Genomic DNA, 20,770 nt, shown 5'->3' on the forward strand with positions numbered 1-20,770 from the left:
TTTTTCAATAATATATTGATTCAGATAATGAAAATCGATTTGTTTTGGCTGCTTCGACCAACAATACCTCGTATACCTTTAAGCTCATTGTCCAGACATTCAAAGCTCTCCATACTCAATCACTCCACCTGGTTATAGCTCTTCATATTTTCAACCCACAAAACTTCCTATGCACTTCAATCTGGCTCTGCTGTCACATTCAAAGAGCCTTGTTCCAATAAACAAGCTGACCATTATGCATTTTCAAATGCAAGGCCATATTTCTGGAATGAGTTGCCCACCATCATCGATGGTCAAGAAAATATCTCCACCTTAAAGAATCTTCTAAGACCAACTGTATAGTTCTTTTCCTTTTCTTGTCTTTTCTCTAAACGCTTCGTCTACTCCGTTTATAGCACACCATGTGAATAATATGCACATTTCAGCACATTTGGGGTAACAAAATCCTTTTTGCTGTGGTTTATGAGGAGCAAAAATTTGTTCTTGGTTTCACCAAAGTCACCATATTGATGTGGAAAAAAGTGTGGATGAGGCTACAAAATTAACAACCCTAAAAAAGGTCACAAGCTACAGTTTGAAAACCGCTGCTGTAAACCAGGAAATCTTCACATGCATGAATATTTTTAGAATTTTGTGAGTGACATGGTTTTACAAAATGTTCACACTCTTTTTCCAAATAGTGTAGAATTTTGCAAAATGACATGCCACCATTTTTTTTTCAAATCATGATAATATTGTACTTTACAGTTCCCTTTTATCATTACAAGTTTATTGTTTAACTTTTAAAATAAACAACCTTATATTAATATTTCTGATTTACAAGGAATAAATTTAGATGTAAAAATTGCACCTTTACTAACACTGTTTATATCCAGAGAAGATATCTTACCCTTCCCAGAATCCTTTGCAACATGATACATCCCCTCATTCCATCAAATGACATTCCCCTTACTTTGTACAGGTTCCCTTTGTTTCATTTTGAGAATCTGGCTAAACATAGGTCGACTCGTTAGTCAAGAAATAAACATATTTTGCAAGATCTGGATGTGCTCTGTTCATTTACTGTCGACCCATGTTGCAGAACAAATTAGCCACAGAAAATTGAAATGGAAGAAATGCATTGTGGGAAGTGTAAGATATCTTATTTGGTTCATACCAAAGTATTCTAGTACACTTAGTTTATATACACCACTAAACATTGATACAAAATATTTTAATATTCACAAAGGTATGTACAACAAATGTCAATGCAAAATGACAAAAACCCAAAGAGATTGATCCCAGTATGTCACTCATGTACAGATTTACTTTGCAATGCACGGTGGTATGCCAGGGGGAGCCGGTGGTCAATTTCCTCCGGACAATTCAAAGAAAAAAAGAAAAAGAAATATTTTTTGTTTCTTAGTACTGTATAAATATGCACACATTACGTAAATACCTTGATTTGGGTATAAAATAGTGTAAAATTGTAAATTGTCACTCGCATCACATTAAATGAACCCAATGTGTATCAACTTTCACTTCAAATAGTACAATTTACAATTTTTTGTGCACTGCATATCCAGATATCCTGGTAAAATTGGGCTGAACTAATGCTCACTTTTTCCCTTTGCTGACCCATCTACAAAAAGTCCAGGCATGCCACTGGCCATGCATATGACAAATCTGGATTATAAGAATGCAGTTTGTGTTTTGTGAGGACAGTGTATAGACGAATCCAAATACACGCATTCCTACACCTGACTAGCAGCCTTTAGTTGGGTCCCCGTCGGCTGCAATGCATCCAAAATGTGAAATGATTAGGCCTTGGCGGAAATTTTAAACTGCATTCCATCACCCGTTTTACACCTTCGCGAAAACACAGGTAGACAAAGGAATGATTTAAGTTTACAACACAATACAGTTCCAACAGTTGTGCAAATAAAAGCCGCCTTACACCTAGATAAGGTCGAGGAGGGCTAATAGAATAATACAATAGAGATAATTCTGCAGGTAATCCCGTCGCATCTATTCATAGATGTACAAATGGATGAACAAAAGGACTATGTTTCAATAGATGCGACAGGATTACCTCTATTGTATATATTATTCTATTAACCCTCCTCGTCTTTGCATCTTATCTGGGTGTTAGGCGGCTTTTATTTGCACAATCTGGCGCTCAAAACCCCAGGTTGGTGCTAGCGGGAAACCAAAGATGGCCGACCAAATCCTGAACATGACTTGGCTCGTTGGATTCGTCTATAGTGCTGATAACATGCACACACATACATCACATGTGAACGCCCTACCTAATGGAGATCACACACTTATGGAGTAAAATTTAGGCATTCTTAAACTGGTGATCATTTTAGGTAATCATACACCTTGAAAGACAAGACTTGAAAACATTTATGATAATAATAATAAAACCTAATACCTAAGCAGGGTTCATATTGGGCTATTCCAGTTGAAATCCATACATTACCTTAATTTTCCACACAGGGAGTGTGAATTTCAAATGGAGTCTCACATTTAGGGTCGTCTGCTACAAAATGGGCTATTCCTATTGAAATCCATACACCCCCTATAGAAGACATGACCTTAATTTTCCACACAGGGAGTGTGAATTTCAAATGGAGTCTCACATTTAGGGTCGTCTGCTCCAAAATGGGCTATTCCTGTTGAAATTCATACACCTCCATTAGAAGACATGATTTTAATCTTCCACCACAGATTCTAGAATCTGTGCTTCCACACAGGAAGTGTATATTTCAAAAGGGGTTACCTGATTGGGTGACTCCATTTGAAATCTACACCCCCTGTGTGGGAGGTTAAGGTCATGTCTTCCATAGGGGGTGTATGGTTTCAACTGGAATAGTCCAATGCATAGAAGTGTAACCACTAACAAAAAGTGCATGAATACTGTGTTGAGATAAAATATATTAAAAAGTTACTTTATAGGGGCTCTTGAGAGATTTTGTAAAAAAAAATCAAATGAGGAAACATTGCCATGTTTCTATGTTGAATACTCAGAGAGCCTACAGCACTCTCATTTAGAGAAAAAATCTGTAATACTGAAAATAAGAGACTTATGTGCCCATCTACCACAAACTGGTCGTAAAGTCGGCATTTTCCATTTTGAGATACAATCAAAAACAGTATATGGATTTCTATGTAAAATATATTAGGAATTTGACCTTTGATGAACCATAACTTCACTTCCGGATGTCTGATGAAGCTGGTTGAGGTGTCATTTTAAAGCTGAAAGTACATTCTTTCAAAATCTGCAATAAACAGAAAATGGTCTAGAGCCACTTTACTACCACTTTGTGGTGGATGGTCACATATTGTGAGCATTGTGTTGAGCTTATCTACAATTGAACTGTGTTTGGAATAAAGTTCTGGATCAGGAACTTTATTACAAAATCATATTTTTTTTTACACAAAGAACAGTGTAACTGTTTCACATGCTGATTTAGTATATATGGACAAACATTGTATAAATTTAATAAACTGGAATTTGACCAAAATTGGTGCAATTCTTGTGAAATCTCACAATGTCCCTTTAAAAAAGATTATCGTAAATAATTTGGCCTCAACGACTATCAAAGGCCCCCTTCATTCATAAAGCTTATATTCTCAGTTCTATTATTAATACTAATCATGAATTGATTGAATGAACTTTCCTCCCCCACATAGCAAGTACAGGCCTGGAAAAAAATGTTCATTTCCCAGGAATGTAGACAAATTTTCCTCCAACATATCAGGATTACCCACCATTTCTTATGTACTTTGTTATCCAAAAAAAGAGCATAATTTCCCTCCAGATTACCAAATTTCCCACGAATGAGATTCCATAATTCCCCATTTTTCCAGGCCTCATCAAGTACTTTGAAGAAAAACAAATAACAATGCTATTATGTAATACCATGTATTTCCAGGCACTTCGATGCAGAGAAAACTTATTTGTTACATTTTCCGGCAAACTTATTGAATTCAACTTACACTCACATACAATAGTGTGTTAATCACACCGAGTCACTGTTTATGCTGTATATGAGACTTGATTGTATATTGCATTCAGCAGTTGCCCCCCCCCCCCACTGCGTCATCATCCCTATATCTTCGTGTCAAAAATTGCCGTGATAGTATAGTAGAATCCTCTCCTTTTTCAAAAGCTACGCATGGCGATTTTGTTCGAGATAGGCCGAGCGACTCAGGCTAAGCATACCATTTACATGATATGAGATACCATAGCCCTGCCATAGAGCCTGCAGCTTAGTTTCTATTCTACGACTTGCGCATGATCAGTACCACATAATGGTGTTACTATTATAGAAAATTCAATTTGTTTTCAGGTAAAGGCACAGGTTTTGTTTCCAGTACACTAACTCGAAAAGCAATACACTAATTAGCGGGGCCTTGCTGTTTGCTGTGGATATCTTTAACTGCATTTTATAAGTAAAAAATTTGAAATCCAAAGTAAAAATCGTGATATTTTCAACTGTTTGAGAAATGAATTATAAAAAGGAACCTGTGTAAAACCCAGGTGCTGTATCTATAATACAATGTACATTTATCGACTTTCTTTATCTGCGTCAATAACAGAATATCGATTCAATCGAATTGAATACATGTCTCCATTTTGAGTTTGTACTACACCTCTGAGCGACAAAGCGATCGATTCTAGCCAATTAGATACGGTAGGCCTCCTTTTCTTGCGTTCGGCGAAATACCAATCGCCCGTCGCCACCAACGGAGTATTAAGTTTATATTTATAACACTGGCTGTTGACACTGTGCCCCCTACTTAATGTACTCAACCTTATTAGCACCCAGGCCACTTATCGACACTGTTGTGGCAAAACATTCAAATCCAATAGCTGCTAGATGTTAATGTAAAATATAATAAACATCTCAAAAAAGTAACTAACCCCCTTAAATAATGGCCATTATTCAAAAAGCGGGCTATTGTATTACAAATCTGTAAAATGCGTTGGAAGCAGAATTTATTTCTGCGCATTTTGACACCTCATTTGATACGATAGCCCAGAAAACAATAAAACACCGGTCAATTTAATGTAGTGAGGTCCAGATTTGAAAGTTGCACTTACATACAAATTTTTGCAATACAAAAACACTCAGATATCATTACACATATTTCCATCCATTACAGTGAATGCAAAATCAATAGAATTTACTGCAACTTTAAAATCTTGGGCTACATTGATTTAAATGTACGCTGTGACGTCAATATTTGGTCAATTGCTACAAATGAGATCTCAAAATGTGCAGAAATAAATTCTGCTTCCAACGCATTTTACAGATTTGTAATACAATCACCCGTTTTTGAATAATGGTCATTATTTATAGGGGGTTAGTTACTTTTTTTGAGATGTTTATATTATATTTTACATATTTAACACATAGCAGCTATTGGAGTTACAAGGTTTTGCCATAGCGATGTTATGCTGCTTTCATACTGCATGCCGTTTGCTGCTGAGCAGCGTGACGCTTTATTGTGTCGCTTGCATTTTTCTGATATCAGAAGGACATTCCTCTATTCAGAATGTAATTCGATAGGTCTGATGTATTCTCAGCTCCCACAACAGCATGTTAACAAAATCTCAAACAATCGATCTTACAGAAACCCTACCCAAAAGCTACAAAAGCCTACATCTGTTCAAGTATCAAAAAGTTTCAAAAGCATACAGCTGCACACGCATCCCACATGATCCGATTGCATCATCATGCAAACACACATATAAGTACGGAAAACTGGCCAAGGTACACCCCCATGGCATGCTATCCCCGGTTATTTGTCTAGCATCGGAGGGGTCTGTGGCTCAAAACCACACCCAAGAAAACAACTTTTCTCTTCATCTTCTTCCTTCCACTTTGCCAAAAATCCTCCAATAAGTTGAAGTTAACAGATTATAACTTGTAAAGTTCACAGTGGTGGGCACTAATTAGGTTGAATACACTGCAATTGCATGTATGCCACCTATGACATCATCAAGAAAAGTTGTTGATCCCCTAGCTACACTGATTACACACAACTGTAACGATTGTATACAGCTTTACTACGTGACTTGTATATATGATGTCACGGATGGTGCAAGGCTTGATTGCCGAATATAGTAAAGATCTCACAAAAAGTAACTCAGCCGTTATAAATACAGTACATTTTAACATATCATTTATTACAACTGACAGAGAATTGTGAAGGTGACAAGTTCACGTTTTCATGAATTGTATTGACTTAACCCCATGAGAACAACCTGCTGATTGGCCAAAAAGAAGTTTTCATTATCATTTGGCCCAATCAGCAACATTGTTAGAATAATTTCACCACACAAAAAATTGGGGTGAATTATTTGCAAAGCTCCATTCTGATTGGTGATTACAGTGAAGATATTATGTAATTGACCAATCAGAGGCAATGTTAGATCGGCAGGTAGTGCTCAGTGCTTGTGTTTAATATGCAATACGCAGATTTACTGTATCACCCAAAAGGCTGATATAAATAATAATGAATGATATTGCGTGAACAGGGTATCAAAATACGCATCAATAAACTGCATTTCTGTCTATGTTAAAATGTTGTAAGTATGATTAATAATTCTAATTTATGAAGCAATAAACATATTTATGAATGAGTTACTTTTTATGAGGTCTTTACATTTAGTAATTTAGTGATAAAGTTATACAGGAATGGCTTGTGTTCACTGTTACACAATAATGAATGACAGTTATAAACACACTTTTACAAGATCAAATATATATATAGAAAAAATATTTAGTTTTGTTATATCAGAAAACCGAGTTTGTCACACGCAATTTCAAAGATATTGATCTCAAATCCTTCCATGATGATCTTATCTCTGACTTTGATTCTCAAAGTGACACTGTCAATGATCTTGTTGAACTCTACAATAACACCATAAAGAACACTCTTGATAAGCATGCTCCTACCACTGTCCGATCTCGTACCAATAGACCACATCAGCCTTGGTACAATACTGACATCCATGTTGCCCGCCGCCTCCGCCGCAAATATGAGCGTAAATGGAGGACAACCGGCCTTGAAATTCACCGTCAGATCTACATTGACCAAAGAAAGCTGGTTAATGAAATGATAGACAAAGCCAAAAAGGAGCATTACAGATCTGAATTTGAACAAGCGGACTCTAAGACAATGTTCAAGAAAGTAAATTCCCTCCTCGGTAAAGGCACAAAAATACTGCCTGCACATGAATCTGCACAAGATCTCAGTAATGACTTTGCCACCTTCTTTACTGATAAAGTCAACATAATCTACCAAGGCATTGAAAAAGAACTTGAGAATGCCAATGTTGCTAGTGATGTAGCTCCATCCTCACCTGTTGATTGTAGTTTTCATGAATTCAACCCAGTGAGTGAAGAAGAAATCTTAGCTCATATCAACAAAGCACCATCAAAACTTGTCTTCTGGACCCGTTGCCAACATGGTTCATAAAACAAAACCCATCAATGTTTGTTCCAATGATCACCGAGGTTGTCAATACATCTCTCAGCTCTGGAGTGTTCCCATCCTCATTGAAGCACGCTGTTGTTGCTCCTATTATCAAAAAACAATCGCTGGACCCCAACGAGTTAAGAAACTATCGCCCAGTATCAAACATACCATTTGTGTCGAAAGTCATCGAAAAACATGCTGTCAATAACATCAATGATTACATGACCAGAGAAAATCTACGTGAACCCTTACAGTCGGACTTACAGGACTTCACACAGTACTGAGTCAGCCCTGCTGAAAGTTAAAGACGACATCATGCAGCATGTTTCTCAGCGCAGAGGTGTATTCCTAGTCCTTTTGGACTTAAGCGCAGCGTTTGACACTGTGAGCCACTCAATCTTGCTTGATCGCCTTCATCATGACATCGGTGTAACAGGGACTGCGCTGGAATGGTATAAATCTTACCTGTCGGAGAGAACATCATGTGTTTGTATTGATGGGGTGTTCTCCAACTCTCATGTTCTGAAGTATGGCCTACCTCAGGGGTCGATCGTGGGCCCACAGTCATTCACCATCTACTCTGTTCCCATTGGTCGCATAGTACGGCAGCACAGACTGCAATTCCATATGTATGCTGATGATATACAACTGTATTTGCCATTCAATCCATGTGACCCACAATCCATCACAACCGCTCTCGCAGCTCTCTTCGTGCATTTTTGACATTAAGTCATGGATGACGAAGAACATGCTCAAGCTTAATGAAGAGAAGACAGAGTTTTTCGTTGCTGTTCCTGAACATCTCAAGTGCAAGATGCCTCCTGTATCCTTGCAAGTTTGTGGTAAGACAATAACACCTTCTGAGAATGTCCGTAATCTGGGGTTGTCTTTGACACTTCAATGACAATGTCTTCTCATATCACAAGTCTCTGCACCAGTCTCCACTATCAACTCAGAAATATATCGCGCATGCGCAAATATCTTGACTTTGATTCTTGTCACTCTGTCATCCGGGCTCTAGTTCTGACAAGACTCGATTATGGTAATGCTTTATTGCTTGGTTCCAACAAACGGACATCAAACGGCTCCAACGCATACAAAACTGGTCTGCGAAGTTAATTTGTGGTGCGCTGAAATTTGACCATGCCACGCCGTGCTTACAACAACTGCACTGGTTACCTGTCAAAGACCGTATAACATTTAAGATCATTGTACTCGTCTATAAGTGCCTCCATGGAGCTGCGCCCGACTATTTAGCTTCTTGTCTGACTATGTACCAGCCGCTACGGGCTAGTCTTCGTTCAGCTTCTGACATCACCCGGCTATCCGAACGCACTCCTACTAAAACACTCATATCTGCTCATAACCGGACTTTTACATATATCGCTCCGCACATCTGGAACAACTTACCAGCTGAAATCAGAAACTGTGACACACTCTCCAAGTTCAAAAATGTCTGAAAACACACTTGTATCCAAATGATGAATAATGTTTTTTGCTTGTATTGTATAATTTATATTTGCCATTTTCTCTTATTGCCGTTTTTCACTGGTTCATACTGCGCTTTGATCTTGATGTAACAGCGCTATATCAAATGTACTTTTGTATGTATGTATGTATGTATGTCTGGTTTGTTCAATGGGACATTCCATTTGAAATCCACACCACCACTGAGAAAAAACTGTGGAATTACGACCAAATTTCAGCTTGAGTAGTTCCAGCTTCAACCATTTTCATCCATAAATGTTGGGAAGGGTGACAAAGGTTTTGGAATTCCAAATAACATTTTCTAATTTGAGGCAAAAGCGTATAAATCCAAACAGATTATACACAATTCACTACTCGAGTTTATCATAAAATAGGCAAAATTTGCTGCTGTAATCCCTGTCACAAGTAAAGTAGGACTGTTTTAAACTGCTACACTATAGTCTATTCAGTATAAGATGGCATATGACCCTGTTCTTGTTCTAGTCAAATAATAGTTGTGGCAACATTCACTAAGCTACCACACATTTTCCAAAAGTTTTGTATACCATTTGAACTTTGTCGCCCCTAAGGACCCTGTGTACTTTCTAAAGGTCATGTGTCATCTTATAGTGAACAGACTATAACCAGCTCCCCCTGCAACTGCAATTGAGATGGCAGTGTCATCTTCAACAGGGAGTGTGTATTTTGAATGGAATACCCCATTATTTCTTGCAGCACTAGTGGTCGCTGTACAGAAATCATCTTCGTCTTGTTCCTCCAAACCCTGTTACAAGAAAAAATGATAGAAAACAGGTTTTAAAATATCTTAAACATTACATGTTAGAAAAACAAAGTACTCACATGGTCCATTTATCCAATTCCAAATACACCATGTGGAGAGTGGTAGTGGATTTTAATCTACAGAACTAGATGTTGCCAATTAATTTTAGATTTTTTTTCTTTTCCCAACTTAACACCCAAAATAGAAGATGCAAGACAGCAATGTAACCACTATTCTTTAGTTCACGTCAATGCTTTTTACAAACTCTGTACATTCTGCTATGCATGACTAACCCTAACACTGACCCAGGTTTTTTGCTATCGGAAGTCACAGAAGATCCGAAAAAGTCAACAAGAAGAAGAAATTTTGACTTGGCACCCCCGGGATTCGAACCTTTGACCCCCCGCATGCCAAGCACACGATCGCGGACCGGGAGCTACACGGCTAATTGCTGCCCGGCCCTTAATTCCGTGAGCATTTGACACTTGGGGTGATTGCGTCATCGCAGACCCTGGGATGCATGCATGCGCAGAATGTTTCGTCGTGGTATTTTGTGGTTTTTTTCTGGTGTAAGGGTTAACATAGGCTCTAATCTGGAAAAATACATCTTAACTAACCCTAACACTGACCCAGGTTTTTTGCTATCGGAAGTCACAGAAGATCCGAAAAAGTCAACAAGAAGAAGAAATTTTGACTTGGCACCCCGGGATTTGAACCTTTGACCCCCCGCAATGCCAAGCACACGATCGCGGACCGGGAGCTACACGGCTAATTGCTGCCCGGCCCGCAATTCCGTGAGCATTTGACACTGGGATGCATGCATGCGCAGAATTTTTCGTCGTGGTATTTTGTGGTTTTTTCTGGTGTAAGGGTTAAGTTCATGTGCACAATTCGGTAATGAAACTACAGAAATATGTGCCTACTTCACTACCAAACTTGAATTGAACGAATTGAAAAGTTGCCAAATTCTCTCTTAACCATTTGTCTTTCTATGGGACAGGTCAAAAGTCACAGGGAAAATCTTCAAAAGTCATCCAATTGGGCTACCAAATCAAGGGATTTGGCAACTGGAGTGGCTTGACACAATAACCATGATGGGCACAATAGAATACTGATGAGAACTCTAGTTAAAGATTCCAATTATATTTTTATATTCGAAACCTACCTGATGCAGTCCGTGTTCCACTAGAGAACCCTCCTCCTCCACCCCCAAAGCTGGATCCTCCTCTACTGAACCCTCCAAATCCAGACCCACCCCAGCCTGAGTTGTAGCCACTTCTGTGGCCATATCGTGGACGATTGTAGCCATAACCTCTGTTGTAGCCACCATATCTGCAAAAAAGAAAAAAATGCAAAAATTGTAATAATTGTACAATTATTATACATATGCCCAAGGACCAGGAACACAAATGGCATGCCCAAAAGTGCTTCCCCACTCGCACGCACTAAAAGTCCCCAATTTGCAATAAATTCAAACCCATTGTTATGGTAATTAATCCTGTTACATCACTACTTCTATGGTGAATAGGCACATGATCATTGGACAATCCTTTACACTTTGACTTTTGACTTCTACACCCTTATCTTTAGTCCAAAATTCCCCTCCATACTCCCACAACAGAAAAGATATCTTAGCCTTCCCACAATCCTTTGCAACATAATGCATCACCTCGCCACATCAAATGCCACTCATATTACTTTGTTTTCAGGTTGAGAATACAGTGGCTAAACATGGGCCAATAGTCAAGAAATAAACATATTTTGCCAGATCTGGTGTGCTCTTGGTACTTTTTTTTGCACTATTGACCCATGTTGCACAAGATAGCAAATCCGTACAGAAAACTGAAATGGAAGAATCCAAAGAAATGCACTGTGGGAAGTGTTAGATATCTTTGCTGCTCTTGCCCTACTATTACTCACCCTCTGTTATTTCCAAAGAGATATCCTAGAAGTCCCCCAGCAGCAGCTCCTGTCCAAAATCCACCTCCTCCTGCTCCAGCTCCTGTTGATCCCATTCCTGCTGTACTGCTCCCTGTTGTCCCTGAGCATCCCCCTGAATTACCTGGTGAATAAGGAGGAGGATTACCTCCTCCACCTCCCCCACCCATACGCCCCTGACCCCAACGGTTACCACTTTGGTCGTCCGGGTAGTCTGAAGTAAGCGGGTCAGTTAAGGAGGTTAACACAGAATACTATAGAACTTGAATAACATGTGCCCAGTGGAGGCAGAAGCATTATAAGCTATTATATTTTAGGGGGAATGAGGATATTTTGTGCCTACTTTAAATGGACATTTGCATATGAAGCACCACACAAAAAAATTTAATTTCAGACTATTTTAGCTCAAATTGAAGGTGCATTTTGGTATAAAAATTATGATGGACTAGTGTGCGCAAAGTGCACAACAATGTACAATCTATTTTGGCCCAAAAGTTATTTTGGTTAAAAAACAAAAATGCACAGGGCAACTATTTCTTTACTTTATTGGGATTTTTAGGAGAGAACGCCCCTTTATGGAAAAAATCCTATTTTGCTTTACTTTCGAATCAGCTTTCTGCCAAAACTAGTTTACTAAGATAAAAATCTAAATATTGCATGTAAGTTGAAAAAAGGTTTGAAGGACTTGGTGCCACAGCAACAGTCATCACCAATAAAGGTCTCCAACTTTCTAATTTGACAATCACTTCACCATTGGACCCTGGTTTCCATGTGTGTGGTGGTTGTATACATGCTACTTGATGACAGAACATGTGTACCTCGGACTCCTGCAGGTTATATAAGCCCATCACTGACTTACCCACGTCAGCTCAAAGTTGTGGGTTCGTATCCTTGCAGCATTAACATGTTGTGCACTTATGCAAGGCTCTTCACCCCTATTGCCTCTCCCCACCCCGGCCCCCATCTCAACACAAAGATTGACAACCATGAGAGTTACCAAATAGCGCGAAAAAGGAGTCATTTTTTTACCAGTAGCGAGGACCTTGAAATTGGGAAAATAGGGGGTATTTTATTTGGACAGTCCACGAAATTTGACTGTGAAATCAGCAAAATAGGGGGTATTTAATTTGCACTGTCCGCGAAATTTGGATAAAAGGGGTACATGGGAAAATCCGGTAATTTTATGTCAATATTTAGTGTCACTGAAAAGGGGTGTTTGAAATTCTAGTCATTGAAAAGGGGTGTTGGAAATTCTAGTCATTGAAAACCACAAAAAGGGGTTGTTTTGGCCAAATTTTGTCCTTGATTTTGCATGAAAAAGGGGGGTAAATTTGATGAAACATCATTGCAAAGGGTGTCTTTAAAAGATTTGGTAACTCTCATGGTTGCCAACTTTTGTGTTGAGTTGGGGGCCAGGCTCCCCACCCAGGTGCACAAATGGATACTGGCTTTCAATGCAGGGAAGGTAACAGACTCTCTGTGGAGGAGGTGTAGTGATCCCCAGCAGCAACATTACATGGAGAAGTCTGGCTCAATCCCTTTGAAAGAGAGATGGGCACTTTAGCCTGTGAACACAAGTTCATTCCCTTGACCTTTTTTTATTTTTTTTTAATCAAAAGGATATTCAGTTGGAGCGTAGCTACACATGTGCGATATATACCATAGATGATGACCCTACAATAGCTAGCATAATCCAATCTCCTAGTCCAGAGGAATGCTTGTGTGAACTGAAATAATGACAACAAAATGATGCAAAGTTATAAGGACTAAACATGTGTGATATATACCATAGATGATGACCCCTGCGATAGCTAGCATAATCCAATAAGGTCCACTTTTTCAGTAAAAACATTAAAATCACCCCTTTATTTGAAGATTACGATTCACAAAAGGTCCACTTTTTTCAAAAAATCTTCTCTTTTTTGCTTACAAATGTGATCAAAGTGGTACATCTGAACACTAGACCCTCCCTCGGGTCCATGGAGAACGACTGGCAATGTCGATTATATAACGTTAAATAAACCCGATACATGGACCTCCCAATCTGTAGACAAGTTGCCTTCCACTTCCCAGCATTTTGTCGGAATTCACTTTTACCGATCCTGGGTCAGACAAGTTTTCTATATATCACGTCCGTGGTCTCACTGTCTTGCCGTTTGTGTAAGCGGCTACTTAGCCTGACCAATCAATGATCTCAGCAAGCAAGGCGATATTTGAAGTGGTTTTCATTGAAAGTCTATTGATCATAACCTAGCTCCATGATCATAACCAACACGCGCGCAAAATGACAATAGAACTGAGTCATGCATGTTATGTGCCTACCATATCTGAATTAACAATGGGGCGGGGCTATCATAATTGACGCCACAGTCAAGTTACATAGCTTGATAATTATTTGGAAGGGACTTTTCTATTCAAAATGTAAAAAAGTCTCAGATTAGGAGAGCTATTATAAAAAAAAAAGTAGGACTGTAGATTAATTGAGCTTTCGTCGACACACAGTGCTCCAGGAGCATTATAACTTTGTTGCTGGCAGTTAGGGCTTAGTGGTGTGTTGGTATTAATCTGTGGAGTAAAGGGGAAGGTGGTTTAAGCACCGTGAGTATTTACCCAGAGATGGAACCAAGACTGTGGGACAGTCTACTGAACACATGTGTGAAGTAACTCCAACATAGAGGAAGCCAAATCTGTTATAATGGGCTATTCCAGTTGCAATCCATACACCCCCTATGGAAGACATGACCTTAATCTTCCACACAGGGAGCATGAATTTCAAATGGGGTTACCTGAATAGGCGCTTCCATTTGAAAACTATACCACCTGTGTTGGATATTCAGGTCATGTCTTCCACAGAGTGTGTGTGTATTTCAACTTAGGGGAATAGCACAATTCTTACAAGCAGTGTTACTTACCCATAATAATCATGACTGCTGCCATAGTTGTCGTTACCATAGTAACTGTGTTGTTTCTTATACTGGTTGTTATTCATCCCTTCTTTGGTTAAATCTAGTGTATACTCCAGCTAGAAAAGATAGAGGGAGATGACATGTATGAGTAGGGATGTAGCTACGTACGGCGGGCAGTGGCAGACGGCAGAGCCCGGCACTCAAATTTAGAGCCCATCACTGATAAAAATTTAAGCTCTAGCACCCAGCACTCAAGTGTCAAAAATTGCAAAATCACATCAAATTTGGCCAAATTTAGGCAATTTTCAATAAAATTGTCAAGTTCACAAAAAATTCCAAATACCACCCAGCACTATCTCAACTTTCGACCAATATCGCATGACACATGAATGCATCAACCAATCATTTCCTATCAACTAGATCTATTATTTTGCTAATTAATATAGAGTACTCGATCATTAACTTTTGGTGATGAATTAATTCAAAGCAATAATTATTGACAGCAATGCATGTTCTAAAAATGTATTTTGTGGCTATCGCCATGGTAAGTATAAATGCAAAAGCGATGAGTGATGCATCGCAAAATTCGGCAATTACCCCTTGCTTTTCAAAAGCGGTGCATCACAATCGCTCGGCGATCAAATATAAATTCAGCTTAATACTTACCCCACAAGATCCTTTCAGTACATACTCATCATCAGGATGATCATAGCCCTCACATGTGACTTCAATGCTACCAAATCGATATGCATTATCCATGTCAGATTTACACTCCCACTGAAAAAAAAACCATAGATGGTTTACAATATAAAAAATACTTCTTCCACCCAGGGCGTAGCCAGCTTTTTTTGGTCAGGGGGGCAAAATAAAATTTTTGGGGCACAGACGAAATAATTACAGTCTTTGAGTTTCAAAAAAGGCTCTAATGGGACGATACAAAATTTTAGTATTTTCGCCCATTATCAGGATGGAAATGGCTGTACCTTTACAATGTGTGCGCGTAGTGTGTAAAAAATTTGTATCTTACACTATTTTGGCCCATGATCAGGCTGAATTTTGGTAGAAAAAGGGCTCCTTTTCCCTTTCTTTTCCTTTGCCCTCCTGATTTTCTCTTTCATTTGTTGTCAGAGGGGCAATTTTTGCTTTCATTTTTTGTCCCATTGAGAAACTGGACTACCAAAATTAGCCATGATGTAATGCATCTTTACATGGATCTGGCTTGTGATTGGTCGTCCAGATCTCCAGATGATTTAAATTCCAGATTTAAATAATCCGGGGAGTCCCGGCATGTGCTATTACCCAAAATTGATTTATGATGGAAATATACATGGATTTCACTACATAGCATACACAACAATCTGTGGAATATGCAGCACTTTGTGTTGGTGGTGTTTAAACATAGGGGTGTACATACACTCCCCCCCCCTTCCAAACACACACACTGCACCTACCTGGGCATCATAGCCATCTGAGCCTCTGTTATAACACTGAACAACTTGAGGTGTAAATGCTGAACAACCTGCACTACCTCCGACACACCCCCACATACACACCCCACACACACACTGCACCTACCTGGGCATCATAGCCATCTGAGCCTCTGTTATAACACTGAACAACTTGAGGTGTGAATGCTGAACAACCTGCACTACCTCCGACACATTGCAACTGTCATAAAAACAAAAATATATCAATTTATGTACAAACATTCACACTCATTTCATATCATGTTCCTCTTACATTTGAGGCCTACCATCCGTGTTGGATTTACTTTGCATAGCAATGTTCTTAAGATATTACTTTTATTAGCATATTTGACCATCCACCACAAAGCCAGGGTAAAGTAGCCAGTGCTTATTCAGAGTGCTTACAAAAATCAATAGAAAACAAAGGAATTTTGAACAAGAGCATTTTTTGAGCACCTAGATGTGATATATTATTTTAAAGCTTGTTTTAAAGAGATTGCAACTGTTTAATAATCTAAGAAACTCAAAATTGCGACTTTACACTGGGTTTGTCATTGATGGTCACATAAACTGTATACTGTGTAAAATATTGAAAATTACAATCTCAAAAGATGAAAAGATAATATTTGAACTATTTCTGACTTTACAAACATATTCAGCCTTTTTGACCCCTCCCCCAAATGAAAGAACTTTCATTTATAGAACATCATCAAACTTTTGGTTTGTTCCTAGTGCCGTACTATTACGCTGACTTTCGTATTCGGCGAGGAGGACGATTTCGACCTCCTGGTTTGTTTACAAACAGAGAGGTATACAAGAGACCGTTCCGCTTGTCCAAACACTCAAGTATCAGAATGATGGTCCACAATAGCATGATTCACGTAACATGAATAGGGATTTTAAAAAAAGCTGTCACGTAGAACCATGTGCTTCTATTGTCCAATTTGCCATCAAGATTTAATATGGAAACAGTTCAGACCCAGAACAGGATCATGTCAGAAATTAATATTTTGTTCTGGGTCTGATTATTCAGACTAGTTTGTTCCATAAGCTTTAACAAATGTATGTAGACCTCTGAGGCTCTTCAGATCTTTCAACGAAAATGTTTAAGTTTTATCATTTTATCTTTCAAGAATTTCATGCTTCTTCCTCAGACATCATACCTGTTTAACAGGACTTGACCTGCGACCTGTCGTCATTTTCCCATTATACAGGGTCAATGTGTTGACACCGCTCAGACGCACTTTATCACCACTACCTGAATATGAGAACAGTAAAACAATGTATGAAAGTGATTAATGATTTATCAATATCTTTAAAGGAGACAGAAGCAGAGACTGCCTTTTGAGGAGAGCGAGAGCAATCGCTCTCTACGTACTGCTCTCCTTAAATCTGATATACATTTGTACATGTAGGAGTGGATATTAGCTCACCTAAGTTGACCATTCTCTCCTTACATTCTATGGTAAATGCTCTAAACAAAATTTGCAATTTCGGGGTACCCGGTTACCCGCCTGAAAAATGCGCTGGGTACCCGGGCACAAAATTACCCGAAAATCACACCCCTACTATAGCCAAAATAACAAATTCTCGATCATGAGAGGATGTACCTTCTGCGTCAGCGTACTTTTCATAGAATAACACGATCGCGTGACCTGCATGACCGAACCTTGACCTTGCCTAGCAACGACCATGTGATTGGTCAATTCTCAAAAGCTGTGTTTGCGCCGTAAGCGCTGGTCTTTGCGTAGTACGCTCGGCGTTAATAACTGCGTGGTGTTATCGATAGATAGAGATTTTGTGTATCGCCATGTCGGAATCGACATGTATCGACAGTCAACAACCTGACAGCGTGGGAAATATCTTAACTTGCCCATTGATCACCAACCGACCTCCAATTAAGCTTACCCAATTCATCAAAACAAATGCTCTACTAAGATCCTGCGTGTGGCATTACTGCTCTACCTCACGTGATCTGCACAGTAGTGAACAGTAGTGAACATTATGTCATGATATTCCAAAGCTGTAATTGGTTGGAAGGTGCCCATGTCACTGACATGATAGTTACATACAATGTATATGTGTTTGTCCATTTATTATGTTATTATTCACATCACTGTGATGACTTCTTTTGCATGTCACATAATTTGTGAATTCTATGCTGAGTATGCTCCTCGTTGAGGGGGTATGTCTTAATATAATGGTGTATAATATTTGTTGAACTGTGAACTTAAGGTCAACAAACTTGTGCTATTTATATTTCAAATGTTTAAGCTATCAGCGGCTAGTGGCTTTTGATGTTGTGACAGTACATCGTTTGTGTATCGATACTACCATTGAGTGTTCCAACATGTCGGAAGTCTGTGAGTTTCCGACTATCGACACTTTCGACAGTCGATAACAGGCCTAATGATCGAGAATTTATTATTTTGGCTATAGTGACACACTGTGCTATACTAATTTATCAGTTTGTCATTATTTTACTTACCGTACTAAAATCGTCATTTTGTGTACATTTTTCTGGAGTAATCGTCAGACATCAACAACATGAGGCAGCCGCCATATTGTAATTAAATACATATACTTGCAACACTGCCAAATTGATGATGTGCAGCCAAATTGTGTTATCAATAATTTATCACTATATTTTACAAGTTTTATGAGGTAATTGATTATAAATATTAAAAATAATATGATTAGAATAAAATTGAGCAAAAAAGCAAACTAAAACAGTACCAACTGACCAGCAGGGAAACTTTGAATGGATCTTAAAAAGATTCAAGTAGTGTACATACCCAAGGAAAATAAATGTTAAAAACTGTTTAATATGTACAACAACATCCAAAATTTAGGGTTAAAAAGACAAAACAACCTAGAATAAAATAGCATGGGTATTTTCCCTTTGTTTGAATTTACAAAAAGTTATTTTATTATAAGTTTTTTTAACTGTAAAAAAACCCAGAGTTAATCCACCAGTCCTTCAACTGCTACGCACGGTCATTTTGTTCCGCAATGTTAATTATTTCGAGATCGGGGCCGAGAGACTTAGGCTATTCCAGCCGTTCAATAATTAAGCAGGTGACGTATCATGGTACCTTGCAAGCTTGAGGCTCCATGAAGCCGGCGAACCAGTCAGTCGTCAAAACAACTTTGATCAAGCAAGATCGCAGAATTACAGGACCTATTACCATTTTTTAAATGGTCAGAATTTGTACTTCGGCACCTGTGTTTCCGGTTAAAAGTAAGCAAATTATCTTTCAAAGATACATAAATGTTAGCCAAGCTACATTGTAACCAAATTTGACAATTTAAAAAATTGTTTTAGAGCGTCAAAAAAACAGTCAACGGATCTCTGACTTGGGCCGGTATGGTTCCCCAGTCTACCTTATGATCCACACAGTAACTATTGTGTCGTCGTGGATAGTTAAGTAAGGTAGATTTGTTTTCCACAATGAAATCGGACATATTGAGTTCGTAAATTATGGTATTATAAAATTGGAAATTTAGATATCGGCCTTTAAAAATATTATTGACAATGTTGAGAGTTGGAAAAATGTCTCCAAAAAAACAAGATGCCAGTTATATTCTGGTCTGAAACTATTCGACAATATTTTAAACGTTTATTACAAATTCGCAACAAACACAAATTGTGAAAAAATCACCCGGGCAGATTTTTGGCTATTTCTCCATTTACAACCCTGCCCAAAAGCGTCTCCTTTTGACATGACACGTCATATATATTATTTTTTACAATACTAAAATCCAGTTAGTCAGCACAATGACAATAATGTAGGTATGCCAGGCAACATGACCTTAATTAACACATTTGCTAGTCAACCAAATTTGCCTAGACATAATATGTATTTTACATAGAAATTTAAAAGAACAGGCTGGTCAAGGAAACCTACATAAATATGTTTTCTATACTTCACTTGACCCAAATATATGATTTTTTGTGGTGATAAGACAATCGCACATGGAATTTTAGAGGGATTTTGATAGCAGTTCAAAAAAAAAAAAGCTGCTATCATCATGAGACTAAGATCTAGAAACACCACCAACATGCAGTTTTGGGGAATTTTGCTAGCAGAATCTTTTTGATGAAAGTCAATCTTTGGCAAGATGTTACTTTGCTACGGAAAGTGCTATGACAAAAAGGTTTTCAGTTTTGGCTTTCTTTACACAAGGGCTTTAATTTGATATATAAAATGATGCAGTTTGATGGCAAATTTGAATTCACCTGGCATACCTAAAATAATGTCAATTATCAATGCTTACCAAAGAAAGCTCTTGCTCCATTGAAAAATGTTGCCAACAGTAGCACCACACCAGTGATATCTTGTATATTAAGCTTTGCCATCCTCATTTACCATAAATTGTAATAATTAAAATGTTCTGCAATGTTCTCTTATTGGGTGCAAAACTTCAATTTCATTGTATTGAGTTCATGAAATAAAAAGAGTTCATGAGTTTTCTTCTATACTAAAATGCAGAAAACCTTTGACGAGCGCGTATTGTAAGGATATATCGCGTATATACTGCGTTGCACGCACTTGTCTCTGATTGGCTGCTAAGGCGATATGTTGTTGCTGAGTGGAAATTTATGAATGAACTGTGCGCCGTACGCGTTGTAAGCGCCGAATTTGCAACATCACGGTAGTCGCGCTCGTAAAAGGTTTGCTGCATTTTAGTATAGTTGCACTTCCTTTCTTTGATGAATGCAGTGACTGATCACG

General features: G+C 38.4%; 1 protein-coding gene across 1 annotated transcript; it reads right to left on the minus strand.

Annotated features, from left to right (window-relative positions):
• Window positions 1–8,979: 8,979 nt before the first annotated feature.
• LOC140171466 (store-operated calcium entry-associated regulatory factor-like) lies at window positions 8,980–20,504 on the minus strand. Its single transcript, XM_072194739.1, is given in 10 exon segments — window positions 8,980–9,727; window positions 10,890–11,056; window positions 11,645–11,876; window positions 13,308–13,334; window positions 13,337–13,389; window positions 14,575–14,684; window positions 15,235–15,345; window positions 16,144–16,236; window positions 17,198–17,292; window positions 20,313–20,504. Coding segments are annotated over 10 exon segments (1,002 nt in total). The 5' UTR covers window positions 20,401–20,504; the 3' UTR covers window positions 8,980–9,701.
• Window positions 20,505–20,770: the final 266 nt, after the last annotated feature.

The sequence above is a fragment of the Amphiura filiformis genome, chromosome 2 (assembly GCF_039555335.1).
Source record: "Amphiura filiformis chromosome 2, Afil_fr2py, whole genome shotgun sequence".
In the NCBI taxonomy this organism is placed as follows: Eukaryota; Metazoa; Echinodermata; class Ophiuroidea; order Amphilepidida; family Amphiuridae; genus Amphiura; species Amphiura filiformis.